The sequence below is a fragment of the Pangasianodon hypophthalmus genome, chromosome 2 (assembly GCF_027358585.1).
Source record: "Pangasianodon hypophthalmus isolate fPanHyp1 chromosome 2, fPanHyp1.pri, whole genome shotgun sequence".
NCBI classification, from domain to species: domain Eukaryota; kingdom Metazoa; phylum Chordata; class Actinopteri; order Siluriformes; family Pangasiidae; genus Pangasianodon; species Pangasianodon hypophthalmus.
The window spans coordinates 29862515-29882807 of record NC_069711.1 but is presented as its reverse complement, the minus strand read 5'-3'; the positions used below and the strand labels follow the sequence as shown (position 1 = coordinate 29882807).

The 20293-nt window shown below is 38.6% G+C and overlaps 1 protein-coding gene across 2 annotated transcripts; it reads left to right on the top strand.

Moving 5' to 3' along the window:
* The first annotated feature begins 415 nt into the window (after positions 1 to 415).
* On the top strand, positions 416 to 19059 carry tab1 (TGF-beta activated kinase 1/MAP3K7 binding protein 1). 2 transcript variants are annotated; one of them, XR_008301239.1, is made up of 12 exons: positions 416 to 554; positions 1502 to 1632; positions 1849 to 1999; positions 3972 to 4058; positions 4707 to 4845; positions 7966 to 8082; positions 8222 to 8333; positions 9820 to 9964; positions 11957 to 12164; positions 15449 to 15602; positions 16410 to 16842; positions 17601 to 19059. XR_008301239.1 is itself a non-coding variant. In XM_026933559.3 (11 exons), exons 1-11 carry the CDS (start codon positions 522 to 524, stop codon positions 16621 to 16623), a joined length of 1491 nt encoding a protein of 496 aa, XP_026789360.1. In that variant the 5' UTR covers positions 416 to 521; the 3' UTR covers positions 16624 to 19059. The 2 variants fall into 2 exon arrangements, 1 of the variants encoding a protein (XP_026789360.1); XM_026933559.3 differs by having other exon boundaries at positions 16410 to 19059.
* The last annotated feature ends 1234 nt before the right edge of the window (positions 19060 to 20293 follow it).

The following is a 20293-nucleotide window of genomic DNA, read 5'->3' as shown; positions in this document are numbered from 1 at the left end:
CCCAAAAACATTCCAGTAGGTGAACTGACTATGCTAAATTGCCCTTGTGTGTGTGTGTGTGTGTGTGTGTGTGTGTGTGTGCACGCACGCATGGTGCCCTGCGATAGCCTCGCATCACATCCAGGATGTATTCCCGGCTCATGCCCAGTGTTTCCGGGATAGGCTCTGGACTCACTGCCACCCTGACCATGATAAAATGCTTAAGAGTGGGAATTATTATTATTAATAGAAGTAGTAGTGTTAATGTTTCTTTATTAAAAAGGTGTTTGAAAAAACTTTTACTTACTATTACCAAACTAGCAAAAAAAAATCTCACCCAATATTACAACTTTATTCTCGAAATACTACGACTTTATTCTTGAAATCTTGTATATTTACTTTTACAGTCGCCCTAAAACGCCCTCTTATGCTAGTGTACCACGTACAGTAGTGTAGTTGTTTGAGACCGAGCCCTACAGCCGAAGATTACCGAACGTTTCCGAATCTTTACGGAATCCTAAAAGTCCCGTTTCCGCTTCAAGATGGCGGCGTCGCGCAAGCCTCTGATGCATAGTGTAAGACAACAATTACGTACTGTCACTTTTTCTTTTTGTAACATGGCGTTTATTTACAAGTGTGGCTACTTTGTCTGTTTTTGACGCTGTCAAAAATTCCTCTGTATACATTTTATTTGTAGCGGAAATATAGCACTTGTTTAGTTAGCCTGCTAGCATTTAAATATCCACATAATACTCTGTCTAATTTGCTATACCTAGTTAGTCAGATCTAAAAATATAGATTTAATAATTATACCGTGCTATAGAATTGAGTATATAACTTTGGCGACTAGCTGCACTTTCCAGAGTCTTTACGAGTCTAGTGTTTGAACATACAGTGATGTTACTGTAAGATGGTTAGCGTTGCTAACTTTTGTGGGTTGAACCCCAAATGGCTGTTATACTCCCTATCAAAGTGTACTAGAAAGAGCATGAAAAAATAGCTTCTGCGCCCTTTCCAGTGCACTACATCTCCCTTATGTGGCGATTTGGTATTTAGACGTCATACATTTACTTAGCTAAACCAACCGACCTGGAAGTCCTAAAATTATGTAAAAGACAAACTAGTGGCCTTCAAAGATGATGTAGTAAGATGTTAAAAGTACAGAATTTTCCATAAATCAGTGAATATGAACAATACGGATGTGTTTTGAGGAGGCTCTGGATGTTATTATACATATACAGCACAAATCTGGTAAACCTGTCAAGGCAAGTAAGGAAATTGCACTTAAAGCAAGAAACATAAACAGAAATAAAATAGGCTCACATTAGGTATTTAAGCCTATGTCACCTTAGAATGTGCTATATACTGTTATTAGTTGTACGTCATGGACCCAATGCAGGACTAAATGCTGCAGATAAGTACTCATTTACAAGTGAACTATCTAGGTTATCTTTTGGAGGATAAACAGCTCCTTTTGAAATGTATTAATACCATGTTCTGGACTTCTTCCTGTGGGTTTTAGCACCAGAGCTGGACAGATGACCTGCCTCTGTGCCAGCTATGTGGTGTGGGCACGGCCCCAAACTGTGTGTACAGCTCCGATGGCAAAAGCACCCAGATGCACCCTAATGAGGACGGCCATTTCCGCTTCACGTGAGATATAAAACATAACACTGCAGCTTCTGTGGTCAGGTTGTACACCAGGCTAGGACAGGGGTCGTCAACCAGCACACTGCTGTCTGGATTCAGATCCAGCAAATGTTCCAGTGGATTGATCCAAGCACTTGAAAATTTACCTCTGTCTCATTTATACCTTAATACCTTGTCTATGAAAGATTAATCCTAGATCCTATTTATTTTGCCCAACAGTACTGATTCCTGTTTCCTGTACGGGGTGTTTAATGGTTACGACGGCAGCCAAGTGGCCAATTTTGTGTCTCAGTGTCTGACTGCAGAGCTTCTACTGGGTCAGCTCAACTCCAGCCACTCCGACGCAGACGTCCGTCGACTCCTCACACAGGTAGCTGGCATTTTTCTCACTAGAGATTCACTACAGCTGCTCACTTAAGCAGAATCATTCACAGTCGCACAAGATTGGTACAGAATTATCGCAGTAGGCTGTGCTTGCTTGGTTAGCTTTCACAGGTTAACTTAGCTGTTCAGATTGTCCATTTCATTTGTTTTGATAAAAACTCTGTAAGATAAGCAGCATCAGCTTTGAAATTGGTGAAGCCACACAAATTTTTACCCAAGATCAGGGTTTCGCATATGTTTAGAAACAGCACTAATTTTGTTAGTTGGACACTAAGTTAGTTAGTTAGACAATAAGTCAGTGAGTAAGTCAGTCATTTGGTGAGTAAATCAGTTGGTCAGTCTGTCAGTAAGTAGGCCGCTAAGTCAGGCTTTTGGTAAGTCGGTCAGTGGGTTGGATAGTAAATCGGTAAGTTAGTTTGGACAGTAAGTCAATCAATCTGTCAGTAAATCAGTCAGTCTTTAACTAGGTTGGTCAGTTGGTTGGATGGTATGTCACTAAGTCTGTCAGTTGGTCAGGCAGTAAGTCAGTTTGTCGGACAGTAAGGCAGTCAGTCCCTCAGAAAGTCAGTTGGTTCATCAATAAATTGCTCATTCAGGCAGTATGTCAGTAAGTCGCTCGTTTGGTCAGTTGATTCATCAGCAAGTCTGTCAATCTGTCAGTAATTTAGTCAATTAGACAGCAGTTCACTTGGGGAGTAGGTCAGTCAGAACGTCTCAAACAGTTAGTCTGTCAGTAAGTCAGTCATTCAATAGATCAGTTGTTCAATATGACAGTCAGTAAGTCAGTCAGTTTATCAGTTGAACAGTAATTCAGTCAGTCAGGCAGTTAGTTGGACAGTACTTCAGCCTGTCAGTCACTCGGTCAGTATGTCAGTTGGACAGTAAGTCAGTTAGTCAGTAAGCCAAACAGCAGTATAGTTGGGCAGTAAATCGATCAGTAAGTCTCAATCAGCTGTTCAGTAAGTCAGTCAGTTCAGTCAGTCATTCAGTATGACGGACAGTAAGTCAGTCAGTCGGTTAGTGAATCAGTTAGTTTGTCAGTAAGTCAGTCGTTCACTAGGTCAGTCAGTAAGTCAGTCAGTTGATCAGTAGGTCAGTCAGTAAGCCAGTCAGTCGGTCAGTAAGTCAGTCAGTCCATCAATAAGTCAGTAAGTCAGTCAGTAGGTCAGTCAGTAAGCCAGCCAGTCGGTCAGTAGGTGAGATATTAAGTCAGTCAGTAACTCAGTCAGCCAGTTGTTCAGTCAAAAAGTCAGTCAGTAACTCAGTCAGTCAGTTGGTTAGTAAGTCAGTCAGTAAGTCTATCAATAACACTTATCATAACAGTTTGTTTAGCAATCATGTACAATTAATTAAATCCTAATAGGTTTTTTTTTGCTTAAATTATTCATTTACCACAGTCTTTTATATAATTATAGATAATTAGTAGCAGTTGGTATAGATAAGGCTTCCTTTTCATGAAGGTTCAGCAAGTATAGTACTGGCATGATGCCAGTAATGTATCCTTAAGCAGTGTATCTTTGCAGTGTATACTTAAGCCTTAAGATGTCAGTAAACATGATGAGTTGGTTGTTATCAAATTGACTTAGAAAAAGTTAAGCACTTGCACATGACACTTTTTCATGTTCATATTTGCTTTACTGTGACATACAGGAAAAGTTTTGATCCTAATAAGGAACTTTCTGGTGTCTACACACCTAAACATATAACCTTCAGTGTAGTGCAAAGGTTTGCATACCCTTTGAAAATAGTGAAAATAGACTAAAATAACACAGAAATGGCACTTTATGGCCAGCTTCTTTGTAATCAAATGGACTCTTTTGGAAGCTTTAAAAATTTCTGCATGTGTCTGTAGTGTTTGAATAAGATGATGATAGATTAGACGTGACTTCTCATTATTCAGGTTAGATGAATGTGTAATGAATGTTTTTTGTCTTTTCTTCCATTTTGGTGTCTCCAAGGCTTTTGATGTAGTGGAGAAGAGTTACTTTGAAACCATCGATGACGCACTGGCAGAAAAAGCCAACCTTCAAGCGCAACTCCCAGAGGCGAGAACACTCACGCGCTCACACACTCACACACACACATGGCAAAGAGAATGGTTACAGCAGCATCTTTCAAGGTCCCACACACAAAACGAATTCATGAATAGAGAATTCCTTTTGTTGGTTCTGAACATGAGAACGGCGTGATTAAACACGCTGCACACTGCGCCTCTGTAGTACAGCAGAGGTCACGCCAAGCCAGGTATTGAAATACAAATAAAATTCAACATGCTTTTTGATTCAGGACTGAATAAAGGAAAGAGAAACACTCTTTCTCTGAATAAACACTCTAACTCTGAATAGTTGTGTAGTTTAATATTCTGGAGCATGTATATTTGTTGTTACTAATTTGTTTCACAGAGAGAGTACACAGTTTTCAGGCCACATTTTTCACAATGCATAGTTTACAGGTGTTTTTTCCCCGCATATACCAGAACACCAGAAGAAATATACAAATACGTTATGAACCCTCCTTAGACCCGAACTGAGCTCTTGTGCAGTCTTTGGTTCCTTCTTGAGTTTTTATCTATTAGCACTAGATAATTATGGAACGTGAGCAATGTATTAGACTGTACAGTGTGAAAACATGCTCAGGACACAGGGTCTCATGAGCATAATTTGTGTAATGCTGTTCCTCTCTTTGTCCTGCAGGGGGTGATGTTTCATCAGCTGTCTCCTCAGAGTCAGAAGATAGCAGAGAGGCTGAAAACTCTGGAGCAGGAGGTGTCTGGAGGAGCCACGGCTGTAGTCGCTCTCATTCTCAACAACAAGCTGTACATCGCTAATGTGGGTGCGTACACACAAACACGCTCTCATCACTTCTGTGTGTTTGACAGATGATCAAAATCCACTTTATAGGTATGGTGGAATTTTTATAATAACCAAAGAAGCATATTATCATCCTTAATCATCCTTTTCTTATTTGTATTTTGCAAATTCTCACAAATGCTGCAGTAGATTTTCGGAATAAAAGATAGATGATAACCTCTAAAATAAAAATGTTAAAAACATTGTTAACAAGTTTAACATATTTAATATAATCCCACACACAGACAGTATAGACTTGTGTGACATACTTGTGCAACACTGGAATATAATACCAATAATGCATATACCAGGAAAAGAAGGGGAAAAAACTATGGTTGAATATAGCCTTCTAGGAATCAGGATTTTAGGGGATCCATTTTTGTATGAACAAATTAAAATATTTCTAATATAGCCATCTTTAGAAGAAGATGAAGAACTACATTTGACTAAAAGCAGTAGGATTATTAAATTTGGATATAAATATCTAAGTACAGTACAGATATAAATACCTATCATTTAATGATAACACTCTAACAGCTTCAAATTCACTTTTACGCAACGGATTGTTTGTCACGTATGAGGATAGCGGTATGTCACATCGCACACACCTCTAGGTCACCTTATGTAATATTATCCTGCGGGAAATTTTCATAAATTCCATTTTGCTCTTGATCTGATTTTCCTCCATTAGTGCTGCTGTGTATTTAGACATTGCTTTGTTTTCCCTCAAGCTATAAACACAGCACACACACAGACCTTTCGCCTTTTTTCTGTGAGCTTGACATTAAAATCCCTCATTTCTCTGTTTTGCATGTGGGTTTGACTTTCTGAAAAGGTCAAGCTGTGGTCAAAGTGGTGCATTGCCGTGGGTTATGTTGTCTTGGTAATTGCTGAGACAGATATGGTAATGCAGTTGAAGTTGATATCCCATGGATATGGAAAAGAAAGAAAGAAAACAAACTTTTTTTTTTTATTATACTTGGGGTGAACAAAAACACATCATTGTAGAGGAGCATATGAGTGAACATGGCACCTTTGTTGGGAGACCACCCAGTTTTTTAAGCAAGCAAAAATATTGGAACAGATAGTCTTAAAGTAAATAACACTTAATATTTGGTTGCATATCCCTTGTTTGCAATAACTGCGTCAAGCCGGTGACTCACTGACATCACCAGACTTTTGTATCCTTCTCTTGTGATACTTTTCCAGGCTTGGAATCTTTCAGTTGTTGTTCATTTTGGGAGGTTTCTCCCTTCAGTCTCCTCTTCAGGAGGTGAAATCCATGCTCAATTGGGTTAAGGTCTGGTGATTGACTTGGCCAATCTAAAACCTTACACCTTTTTCCTCTGATGAAGTTGTGTTGTTGTGTTGGCAGTGTGTTTTGGAGCATTGTCTTGCTGTGTGATGAAATTCCTCCCAATTAGGTTGGATGCATTTCTCTTTAAATTGGCAGACAGAATGTTTCTGTAGACTTCTGAATTCATTCTACTGCTACCATTATGAGTTACATCATCAATAAAGATTAGTGAGCCTATTCCAGAAGCAACCATGCAAGCCCAAGCCATGACACTACCTCCACCATGCTTGACAGATGAGCTCGTATGTTTTGGATCACAGCAGCATCAGAGGAGTTCCTTTCTTTCTCCACACTTTGGCCTTTCCATCACTTTGGTAGAGGTTAATCATGGTTCCTGAACTTCTCTGTATTTCTTTGTAAATTCCAATCTGGCTTTCTGAATCTTACTGCTGATAAGTGGTTTGCATCTTGTGGTATGGCCTCTATATTTCTGCTCTCAAAGTCATCTTTGATTGATTGTGATACCTTTACCCCTGCCCTATGGAGGTTGTTCGTGATGTCACTAATTGTTGTTTTGGGGTTTTTCTTCACAGCTCTCTCAATGTTTCTGTCATCAACTGCTGTTGTTTTGGCCGACCCGTGTGATGTCTGGTTGTTAGTACACCAGTGGTTTCTTTCTTTTTCAGAACGTTCCAAATTGTTGTATTGGCTATGCCTAGCTTCAAAATGGCTCACTTTTCTCCCATAGACAGCGCTCTGGTCTTCATGTTGGTTTATCCTTTTAAACAACAAATGCACTCTTCACAGGTGACCTGATCTAACAGGTTCTAATATTTTTTCAAACAAAATGTGCCATGTTTTAAGTTGTTTAACACATCTAGATGAGTTTGGAATGGCAAGGCCAATTCTTTTGTTTTTGTGATGATTATCATATTTGCATCTAGATGTGTTAAACAGCTTAAAACATGGCACCTTTTGTTTGAACTCACTCATTTCATCATTCAAGTCATCAAAATATTGGAAGATGTGACTGAAAAGTGTTTCTTGTTGCCCACATCTTCCCTGTTAGATTGATTGTTTAAACATTTAATAGCAATAGCTCTGAATATCTACTCTTGGTTTGAGCCCAGGGTTTCGCCTGTGAAGACTGCATTTGTTGTTAAAAAGGATGAAACAACATGAAGAACAACATGCATATGTACGTTTCCGATTGTTTAAAAGTCGTTCTCTGTAACAACAGCTCTGACAGTAGTGCCACAGCTTTATTTTAATGCATTATTCCTAATAAGTTAATGTTTCTGTAGTAACAACTCATTTACAGGGACTTGTATGATGGACACTTTGCATAATCTATAGCTAATAATAAAGGGATTAAAAAACATATTTTTTAAACAAAGAAAAATCTTTGATATGGTGAAGCTTTCTGTAAGTAGATGTTTGTTTAACATTTATGGAAGGAGTCTCCAGTGTCAGTACTTTGTAACAGTCAGTTTTCCTCCTCAGGAAAGACTTGAGGGTAGAGGGCTTTGTGCTTCCCAGTTTTTTAGTAACATGGCAAGCTGCTATAATGTAATAGATAATTGCTGTAGTATGAGAGAAACAAAAACAGTTCAGGGCATGCTGTTACTGGAGAAATAGTCAAAGGCATCACAACACCCCATGCTTGATTATTTTCAGCTATAATAACAGCTCTTCCCTTTCTGTTTTGTCTTTTAACTTCTTTTGCCTATATAACTATTTTGCAGTGAAATTTGTCTGAGTAACGTTTTGGTGTGTGTTTGTGTGTGTGTTTGTGGCACTGTGCAGGCACCAATCGAGCTCTGCTGTGCAAGTACACCAGTGACCGTCAGAATCAGGTGATTCAGATCGGACGAGCCCACACAGCCGATAATGAAGATGAGCTGGCCAGACTGGCTCAGCTAGGCGAGTATGCACGTACACACACACACACACACACACATGGCAAAACGGGTGGGCTGTAGTCTATTACTCTCTATGTGTCATAGTTAGATAAAACTCTCTCTTAGACTAATCTCTCTCGCTCTCTCTCTCTTTCTCTCAGGCCTGGACCCAAATCGGCTCAGACAGACGGGGATGATCGCAGGGCAGAGCAGTCTGAGGCGGATCGGAGACTACAAGGTGAAATTCAGCTACACAGATATCGATGTCCTGAGGTGGGTTCAAAGGAAATAAATACACCATAATTATTCAGACTTTGACACACCCTCCTCAAATATGTCTGCATAGAGCTAAAATATACATCATTTTCACTTCATTAAAGTCCCAGACATTTTATTTAACATGTTATTTAAATTATATATTTATTAAGTTAGCATGTAGAGAATGATTCAGTTATGTTTCTGGGTGATTGTATTTCCTGTATGTTTGGTCTAATGCAGATGATTTCTGCTGGTTATGACAACCATTTTTGTTTATGAATGTGCAAATAATGAAATCAGATTGTTATATTTTGATTTATATATCATAAAAATAAGTAGCTAACAACATTAGGCTGGACCTTTTGATGTTTCACAGTGCTATTCCTACATTAGGCTGGAAATATCCCTACTATTTATATGTATATATGTACATACTGTGTATATGTATATGTAAATAACCACAGGCGATTTTCCATTCTCTATTTGTTCTTTACAACCATCTGAATATTAAGATGGACTTTATTTATCAATTTTAGCTTGTAAATATTCTCCTAGGCCAATTTCACACCAGACCTCTGAAAGTTTCACTAACACTGATTTTCACTTGCATATGTTGGTGAATGCCCATCAGCTTGTTCATGGCACAGCAGATTTACATTTAGTGACACCCATATACACACACTAACTCTTCCTCTTATTTTATTTTACTTTTGTCCTAGCTGAATAGCTAGTTTTACTTTTCTTAATTTATAAATTTGTCTTGATTTGCTTACTTTTCAATCCATTTATATGAAATGACTGAGTTCTCATTAAATTCATTTGTGCATTTGGAATAAATAAACCATTTAAACTTGACAGCATAATCCATGTATAAAATTGCAGCAACTCCTTGCCAGTTAGGATTTGATTCAAAAATTTTTCAGAACTAAATGTATTTTCATGAATGCCGCATTTCTTGCGTAAATGCTCCTGCGAATGATTTAGGAATACATTTGTTTATATCCAGCTTGAAAAATGAGTCTCAATGTTTGATGCAGCGTGTACCTGTTCGTTGTCTTACAATATCTCTGTCTCTGCATACACCAGACTGTCTCTTTTTCTTTTCCTCTCCGTCTCTCTGATTGTGCTTGTGTCTCCGTCTAAGGGTCTCTCTCGCTCTCTTTCACTCGCTCTCTCTTTCCCCATGGTCTGCTCTCCACTTTGTCTGTTTGACTGCTGTCCAGTTGGACTATTACAGCATTTCTACATGACATTAACCTGTTCACCCAGACCTCCATTTCCTGCCTTGTGGAAACTACAGCCATGCAAAGGAAGTTGCTGCTTTTAATTCAGACCTCTCTCACACACACACTTGTACAGAGTGTACACTTCAGCAGGTTTCCCAAAAGTTCATGTGAACAGATGAATGACTGCTGACTGAAGTGTTGGTTTGTTTTATTTAAGAAATTACATAACCTGATGGTTAAACCCTGGTTTGTGTGTTTAACGTGTCCATTCTTAGTGCGGCTAAGAGTAAGCCAATCATCGCAGAGCCCGAGATTCACGGCGGCCAGTCGCTGGATGGAGTCACAGGCTTCCTGTTGCTGATGTCAGAGGGGCTCATTAAGGCCCTTGAGGCAGCCCATGGACCTGAGCAGGTCAATCAGGTGTGTTCTCATTTGCATAAGTAATTCCTACATTCTTATGCAAATCTTAGTAATATAAAGAAGAAAATATTTTAAAAAATGGCAGACATTATTTGTGTTTGATCAGATATATCCATCCAGATGGATGTCCACTGTTTTTTTTTTTATCACAGTTCTAAATTAGTGCGTCACACTACATAACTATACTGAATTGTAGCCATGACAACAAGCATGAATAATGTCCTGTACTTACTTTTACTCCATAAAACTACAGTGCATGGAAAAGTTTTAATTAAATCAATAAAAATAGCAAGATAACACCCTTCATAGCATGACAGCAATAATGTAATGGAGCCTTTTGATACACTGCCAATCAAATGTAGTTTCTAGAAGTTTCTTATGCTTTATTATAGTTTAATCATCGTTGGTGCCAATAGAAATGCATAGATTCCATACAGAGAGTCTGGACCTACACACTGTTTGTTGGGGTTTTTTTTGGTGGTGGTGTTGTTATTTTAATCATATGCAGAGTAATCCAAACCAAACAACAACAGAACAAAATTATCAATTTCACTCCTATTCATACTCAGCAAATGGACTAATAGGAGTTAAAGTTTCTTACATGTGTGCTTTAGTAAAGGCAGGTGAGCTTGGTGGAAAGACCACTTAAGTCTGCAGATAAACTAGAGATTGTTAATATCAGTTGAAAGATAAATTCATGTTGTGCTACAAAGTGCCTAATTAGAGTGATTACAATTCAAGCTTTTCCCATTAGATTTACCAGTGAAATCAAAAGTCAAATAAAATCAGTGCTGCCAGTGCTGTCTTTTCAGAAGAAAGTAGCTAAGACACACCCAAAAAGTTCACTAGAAGTCGCCAGATGGCGTCACAGACTAATTTGCATATTAATTATTCCTCATGATCATGACGTATCAAATTATAAATTAGGGTAAATGAAGCAGAAAGATTTTCCCTTTGAATAGAATAGACTTTTATCTCTCTAATAGAAAATAATTGATTGCAATTTATTTCTTAAATAATTTATTTCTTAGAAGGAAGTCATCTTTTGTCATGGCACAATGCACAAACTAAGCTTTTACGCATTTTCAGAATACTGTACTTTCAATCAAGCACGCAGACAAAGAAGCAGTGACGGTGACTTGTCATGAAAGGTGAATTGTCATGAAGGAAATGGTGACTTGCTTTTGTATTTATCTTCCATAAGAGTGTTTAAATTGATGAAGGAAGGGGTGTAAGGGTGGGACAAAGAGTGGTAATTAGCGATTGGTCATTGGGAACAGTCGTGATCAGTGATTGGTCACAAGCGCAACACAGTCAGGTGTTACTCACTGATGGCGAGTGGAGTGAACCTGTTGTCTCAACTCGTATATCAGCAGCTGTGATATGAGCTGGAGAGCCATATCAAGTTCAAGACAGTCACTAACGTCTGCTCAGAAAGTCGCTAGATTTGTTAGGCTCTTTTTTGATTTAAATCAGTAAAGGAGTCTAAAAAAAAATCACCAAATCTAGCAACAAAGACACTAAGTTGGCAACACTGAATAAAATAAAAAGCACACATGGTTAATACCCGTTTTTGTTTTATTTCAGTAAAGAAAATATGTAACATACTTAAATATCTGATACATAAGCCAGATAAAGTAGTTCCTTTTTAATTGTAGACCATTAACCGCACCTTTGATCCTCTGATATTACACAGTGTGCTGTGTTCATGCATTCCTGATTAAAATCGGATAAAAGTTTCTCTGCAACATTCAATCAAAAAAACTAAAATAACCATGAGTACTAAGAGTGAGTCACACAGACTGGTCTTGTGTGTGTAATATAATAGCTATTGGCTTGAAGGTGCAGTAGAACGATAAAAACGATTCGAAAAAGCCCCTCAAATGAGCTAGGAAAACTTTGCATGGTTATACGACCGGCCCTTTCTTGATTTAATATTACTAGCCACCGACTCTGCTGATGGACTCCATATCCCATAATTCCTTCTTTCAGGAGATGGTTGCCATGGTGTCGGCGGAGTTGGCCCAACAGGGCAACGTGGAGGCGGTGGCCCAGTCGGTGGTGGAGCGCGTGAAGCGGCTTCATCATGACGCCTACGCCAGACAGAGAGCAGTGCAGTGTTCACGCCACGAGGACATGACCCTGCTCATTCGCACCATTAATTACCCTCTATCAGACGGCTCGCTTACTCCAACGCAAGGTAAACATACCTCGCTCTCTGCCCCTTTCTCCCTCCCTGCATGCGTGTGTGTGTGTGTGTGTGTGTGTGTCAGGTCTCACTGTGTCTTATATAACTGTGTATTCTGAGGTCCGTTTCCATCCAAATGTTTTTAGGTAGTTAAAAGTTGCATATACAAGCTGTGTTTTAATCAGTCGTTGTTATGTTCTGGTTGACAAGATGGCGTCATCAAAAGAGCGCTAGCCAAAGGACCCTGACACAACAAGCCAGCTGTCGTGTTCTGTGTTTTGTGTGGTGTGTCATTGGCACCAGCCCGAGAGCACATTCAATCGTTACAGGCCAGTGGGAGTTAAATTCCTGTGGTTGGATGGAGAACAAAGCAAGCACAAAGTATTTCACTTCTCAGCTTCAGTTCAACATATCTCAGATTTCAGTGGTGTAAAAATGGCAGATAAAGCGGCTACGTCTCAAAGCACATGCAGAATCCTCTAGAATGATCGGCACCCTTAATGAACCTGTGCGACAATTAATATAAAAATATTGTTTGGCACATTATTGGGTTAAAAGACCACGACGCCTGAAGTCTGGACCTCCTGGCAGAGGCGGCCATAGATGCAGTTCCTTTCAAGAATAACAATTTTTGTATTGATATTTATTTGTATATATTTGTATTTATTTAAAATAAATACAGGGTGTCGATAATTTTGCCACATATATTTTTGAGAGAAAGTATTTAAAAATGTATTTTAAAATGTTGTGAGAATGAGAGTGATTTTTTTTTTTTTTTAGCCCAAAGATCATTAGTTTCTCCTAGTAATGAGAAATTATGCTCATTTTTATGAAGGCTGCCAATAATTATTGAGAACACTGTACAAAATACTACACCATTATATGTACTGATACTGGTAATAGCAGTAGATATTGGTTTGATGATTTGGTACATGTCTTCTGGGGCTGTGTTCCTGGAACACACACTCGCTTTGTTATCATTTACTTGAAAAAATTGTTTCATTTTGCACAAATTCAGAATTTTCATAAAAAGAGTTGGATCTGTTTGCTCCTCTTTGTGTATCTCGCTCTGTTTCTGTCTGTTTCACACTTTCACTGTTTGTGTGTCTTCCTGTGTCGGCACCTGCACAGCTTCCTGCATGATAGAGTATGCAGCAAAACTTCAGCATCTCTCTGTCTGTCTTTTTGCTTTTTTTTTTTTTTTTTTTTTTTTTTACAGTCTTCATAATCAAAGAGCAGGAACATAATTTAGAGTGGTGGATTAATAAGGGCAGCGTTCGTTCAGTAATTAAAGTTCTGCACCAGTGATTGGAAGGTTGAGGTCAAATCCCAGAAGTGTTGCCACTGTTGGCATGTCATTTCATAAAAAACATGTAATTTTATAAAAAATAATCCATGTAGAAAAAATGAATTCAGACATTTTAACATATTTTGTAAAGCCCTTACTGAAAAATGACCCTTGTTTAATGATTTTAAACATTAATTTTAGTAACTTCTAGTAAACTATCTCACATTGTTCACAGGCGGACATGATGATTTTAGTATCTCTGTTTCATTTTGTATCGTTATGTTTTCATCCAAACCTGTTACAACATACCATTATTCTAATTTGTACTATTGGGGGAATGAACAAATCAAAAATTTATTAGCTAGGCAAGTGAATGCTCCAGTGTGCTGCACTTTCACCTGGAAAAAAGTGGTAGCTACCGTCCCACAGACGTGCCAACCTTTACGCGTTTTGCATAGGAACTCCGCATTTTAACGCTAGAGTACACTGCTATGAGTTATCACTAAAAATATGCGGAAAGAGCAGTCTGCTTTTTCCCCCTCAATAACAAGAGTAGATGAGCCAGTTGACATATGAATCTGGAATGACTGACAGTTGCATAGGCGGGGTCAGTCCTGTCATGGTAGGAAACTTGAGTGTGCATATATACAAGGTCTTATGGTAACCACAAGGTAATTACTTTGTCATCCTGAAATAAATTGCTTCAGATGTAACAGGTTTAAGCTGTTGAACCTGCATAAGAGGTTGCTTCTTCCTTATTTATTAGGGCTTTGGGGAAAAAAAGCCTCTGCTGAATGAATAAATAAAAAGGCAAGACAAGGCAATTTAATTTGTATAACTGAAAGGTTTTTAACCTTGGCTATGTTTGGGGCAGATCTTAGATCCTCTGGAAAAAGAAAGGATAATTATTAAGTGTACTTTAACAGGAACATCTGTATACCTGTTCATTCATGCAGTTATGTAATCAGCCAATCATGTGACAGGAGTGCAATGCATGTACAAATCATGCAGATAGAGGTCAAGAGCTTCAGTTAGTGTTCACATCAAACATCAGAATGCAGAAGACAATTAAAGATTGGAAACAGGCCAGGCGATATTTTTCCAGTCTTTAGCTTCCCAGTTTCAGGAACCTGATGTGGTCTTCTGCTGTTGTAGCCCATTTGCCTCAAAGCATTCTGAGATGCTTTTGCTCACCACAGTTGTAAAGAGCGGTTATTATTCGAGTTACTGCAGCCTTCCTGGCAGCTCCAACCTAATTCTGACTATTCTCCTCTGATCTCTCTCATCAACATGGCATTTTCACCCAGAAAACTGCCACTCATTGAATGGTTTTTTGGTTCTCGCACTATTATGTACTCTAGAATTCCACAGTCAGAGTCTCCGACATCACAATTTTTTGTTCTGTACATTAACTGAAGCTTATAATTTTATGAATGGCACTGCTGCTACATGATTGGCTAATTGAATAATTACATGAATGAGCAGGTATTCCTAATAAACTGGCTGGTGAATGTATGTTATTTTCACTCCTGCATTGGAATTACTGAGTTTCTAAGTATAGTCATCAGAGACTGTATTGTGTAGATTGTATAGTGTGTAAAAATCAATACCGAGAGAATGACAGTGGGATCGTTGAGAGTGAATTGTTGCAGAACCATTATATATCATAGCCATGGTTATTTAACACCCTCTGCCTTCTCCTCTGATCTCTCTCTCTCTCTCTCTCTCTCTCTCTCGTTCTCTCTCTTATCTGCCGTCTATTTCATTTCTCCTTTATTACGCCAACCTCTTTCTCCTTGCCCTCCTTTCTCCTTTCGGTCTTCTTTAATGGCCTTTCTCTCCTCTCCTCACCTCATTCTCTCTTCCTGCCTCTGTGATCTCTCTTTCATGTTTTTATTTCTCCCTTATTGCATCAAACATTCATTCTCCTTTTTTCAATACTATCTACTGTCTTTCTTTAACAGCCTGGCTCTTCTTCACTTTTCACGTCCTCCCTCTCTCCCCTCAGGTGGACGTATCTACCCGGTGTCTGTGCCCTATTCGAACACCCAGAGCACCAGTAAGACAAGCGTGACCCTCTCTTTGGTCATGCCAGCCCAGGGCACGCTCACCAACGGGACTAACACGGCTTCCACGCTTGAAGGAGGCACCCCCACGCCTGGGTATGGTTCAGTCCATTTCATTCCTCTTGGAGCTCTGTCTTTAGTCCAGTTTTCCATTAAAGTTTCTATTAATTTTTTATGCAGAGGTCCTTGTAGCATTGTGCGTTGGCTGATTCCAGTTTTCTGTGTGTAGCTTTGTTTGAAGGGCGCACCTGTGCCATTCTCCCGAGGCAGATTCCAGCACAAAGTATTGAATAGCAATCTACGCTGATTAATTTCATTTCCTCTTTTTATTGTTGCAGAATAAAGATGTGCAAATATGCAGTGCCCCTTTGAGGAAGTTTGTTGTTGCACAGTTGTATCATTGCACTGGTAGAAAGATACCCCAAACAGATGACACGATTAACACCCATTTAAGTGTAGAAACACATGGCTCATAAGTTCTGCTCAATTATCTGTCCCACACATTTTAAGTGTAATATTAAAATGAAACGTAAATGTTTTTGGATTGTATCAGCCAGTTCCTGAGGCGGCATCTGATGTCACTGTTAGACGACTTTTCATTTTTTCACTTCACTGCACTTCACAATGCACTGCTTAACATGAATTATGGGTTTATTAAATTAGATTTGAGAATTCAGCAGCACTATGGTATAAACTAATACAAATCATAAATCTTCCTCCTCATGTTGATTAGTACAGTTCAATAACTGTTAAACATCTGCTCACACACACACACACACACACACACACACACACACACACCTAGCCTATTAGGTCCTCTGATCCCTCTAACTCCTGTAGTAGACATACGTATATTATAACCCATCATAAGGCTTTAATGTGTCTCTGTTCCCGTGTGTATAGGCAAAGTCCCACGGCTACACTGCAGTCCACAAACACACACACGCAGAGCTCCAGCTCCAGCTCGGGCGACGGCAGCCTCTTCAGACAGCGCGCGAGCCAGGCGGCACAGCCAGACGAGACGGGCCGCGTGCCGCCCTACGTCGACTTCACCCAGTTCTATCAGATGTGGGGCACGGAGCACAGCGAGGGAACGAGAGGTCCTGGACCTCAGTGAGGGCTCGAGAGAGGACAAATCGAGAATGAGGCAGCTTCCAGCAGTACTGACATGTACAATGGATTGTAATGGCATGCGTTTACACCGAGTGCCAATTTGCTGCCTTCTGTAAGGACTTTATTAAGGCCAAAGTGTTTAATAGCCTCATTCTCCAGGTAATAGCCCGGATTCGCAGTGTCTGCCTATTCCATTTGGGGCAGGAGCATTGTTCAATTACAGGTCAGTTTTCATTGGGCGAATAAATGCAAATTATTATTATTATTATTATTATTATTATTAATGCTCTGATATGGCTTTTTTATATTATAGCTTATCCCTGCTGATCAGAGCCAATCAGATCAAATTTCATAAAAGATCCTCATGATACTGTTGAAGTTATAGAGAATATTAGGAAATGTATCATGTGACTACCAGGGAAATGACACAGCATTTTAAAATCATGGTCAGGGTGAGTCATAAACCACATAAATTAGTGGAGCAATATGGCAACGATATCACACCATGATTCTTAGTTCTTACTCTCACATTGTAAATGAAAGCAATATGGCAGTTTTACAATAAAAATTTAGATTTTTTTAAGTAAAAGTATCATAAAAGTAAAGATGGAACATATCGCTCTGGTACTGGGGTTAACAGTGGAATTACTCCATGTCATACTCCATGTTATATACACAATACTTTGAGAAAGTGTATTGTAACCTATTTCATTGCAATGGCGATATATTGTTGCGTCGCCCAGCTCAGAATTGTGACACATGGACACTGCTCTTTGAGCTGCTTTGTTTTACGCTGTATCGGTTAAAGCCGTAGTCCTGATGCTGGAAATCTGCATGCTAATATCACACACTGAGTTGCGTTCTTTGACCGAAGAACTAGTAGAACTAGTAGCTGGCGATCCAAATGGGATTTTTCTTTCTTTTTTTTTTTTTTTTAAATAAAGCATGCAGTCAGGCCTCAACACTCCTCTCTCTCTGCAGATATCAAGGGACCCATATTCCAGCATTTGGATCAGCCGACATGCTATTACCAGTCTAACGAGACTGATATTATGGAAAATCAATTTGTCATCAAGTAATTATGATGATATTGTCGTTTTGTGGAAGGCTGAATGTCAGTGAGGTACTGGAGGGCATTTCCAAAAGTGTCGTTACTGAACACACTTATTACAATACTTTTCTTTTTTTTATAACAAGTGTTATGTCTGATACACCACATTAATCCCTCCCTCCCTCCCTCTTTTCCCTCCTTTCGTCATTAAAGTCAGGTTTACAGGACAGTGTGAATGAGTGCACAATGGAGAGATATTTACTGTACACTTTTGACGAAGGGGGATATGTTTGTTTCTCCACCATTTGTGTTTATATTATGTTTTGGTTGTACTTTATTGTATAGTGTTGCAAATACTTTGTATTTAATAGGTTAGTACATGGTGATATTCAAGATTGAACTGCATAGTAACTTATATTTAAATGGTTTGTTCAGCAGTACTCTGCATTATAGTGCAATAATATGTCATTCTTACAAGTAATAATTTGAGTACAATGTATCCCATGGGGAAAAAATACTAAACAGTATTGAACGCTATATGAATAGTCTTTTTCCATTCTTCAACCGTCCAGTTTCAGTGAGCCTGTGCCCACTGTAGCCTCACATTCCTGTTATTGACTGACAAAAGTGGAACCTGATGTGGTCATCTGCTGTTGTAGCCCATCCTCCTCAAGGTCCGGCATGTTCCGAGATGCTTTTCTGCTCACCACGGGTGTAAAGAGTGCTTATTTGAGTTACCATAGATTTCCTGTCAGCTCAAACAAGTCTGGCAATTCTCCTTTTACCTCTCTCATTAACAAGGCGTTTGTGCTCATAGAACTTGGTGTTTTTTGTTTTTCGCACCGTTCTGTGTAAACTCTAGAGACTGTGGTGTGTGGAAAATCCTAGGAGATCAGCGGTTTCTGAACTGGTTCCAACAATCATGCCACACTTAAAGTCACTGAGATCACATTTTCCCCATCCTGACGTCTGATGTGAACATTAACTGAAGCTCTTGACTTGCATAAGTGGCTGATGATTGTAGTCTGTATTTTTAACATGCACTTATACATATATTCAGCTTAAAGCGTACGCATCAGGTATTGCCTGTAAGTGCAACTAAATCTACTCAGCTCTGATAATCATTGTACTGTGACTTAAAGTACTGCTGTACAAACGTGACAGTTTTGTATGGACTTTAGAATCTACTCTAAAAGTACTTTCAAAAGTTCACTTTAAATGTATGCATATAATATACACCAGTAACTATATTTAACTATCACATACTCACCTATTAAATACAAGGGTTGTAGCATACTGTAAAATAAAGTGCTATGTTTTTGTTTGTGTGTGTGTCATGTCTGTATAACTGAGTTTCTAGTGCCTTGCTGAAATAAACTTTAAAAGTGATGCATTGAATTTTCTTTTAACTTGGAGGGGAAGAAACATCACTGAATACTTGTTTTAATTACACTTGTGCATTTTTTTTGGTGTAGTGTAAAGTTTAGCCTTTATTGAGCTGTAGCTTATTATTACATTTACTGCCACTGGTTGAGTTTGACTTTTCATATGCTTCTGGATAGTTTTAGGTGTTTCCCAGTGTATCCTTGGTACTTGGTAATAACCCGAATTAACCCAAGTCAGTCTGCCTGTAGTTTAAAAAAAAACAAACATGAATGCATTTTTGATTTAGGGAAATCGATTGCTTGACTCATTTGAGTTCTCTTTGTAACACTTGAGTCCTAAACACACAGTATTTAGGCTAAATTAAGGCTTGACACATTAAGCAAGGGACCAAGTTGCTTTAAAGTATTTTTACTGACACAGTGTCATAACCATGGAAACTTGACTGACTTGGTTCAACCCATTTTTTAAAATATTTTTTAAGTCTGTTCCATGATGAAATCACAACCCACTACCATCCCACTCGAGTTATATTTAGAGTTTTATAGTAGTTATCAGTGTGTTTGACTGGTAACTTGACGTAAATGGGTTTAATCCAAATCTCTGTAACGCAAAATCAAGTCGGCTTATAAACAACGTCAACTTTAGTCTAATGTGTTGTGTTGGTGGAACGTTAGCCAGAATATTACAGAATATTACAATAATGTACAGACTGAATGATGAGACTAAAGTTTGAATGTGTCATGAAATAAAGCGGTGCTAAGGGGTCTATGGAATATTATTATTATTATTATTATTATTATTATTTTACAGCTAAAGTGCTCCCTGGCAGCAAATGTTAGAGAACCTTTTTCAGAAAACAGTTTTCAGAAACTTAAATGTGATTTTTATCCTAAAATTCTAAATATAATAAATATAATAAATAACAGTCATATTGGGGAAAAATATTAGAGTGAAAGTAGCTTTGGAAAAAAAAAAAGTACACTTAAGTGGAAATAATAAGGACAGAAATAAAGTGTTTCAACTTCAGATCAAATCAACAAACAACCAAACAAATAAATAAATATCGAGGTAGCCTACGTTGAATTATGGTCATTGTATGGTTTAACAGTGTAACACGTTATGTGTAATTACATGTGGCTACATTTTATTTTTCAGGGGAAATAGCAACTATCAGGTGTTTCCAGGCATCAGACAGGATGCACAGAAAGAAACATCCAGTTAATTCATGATTCCCATT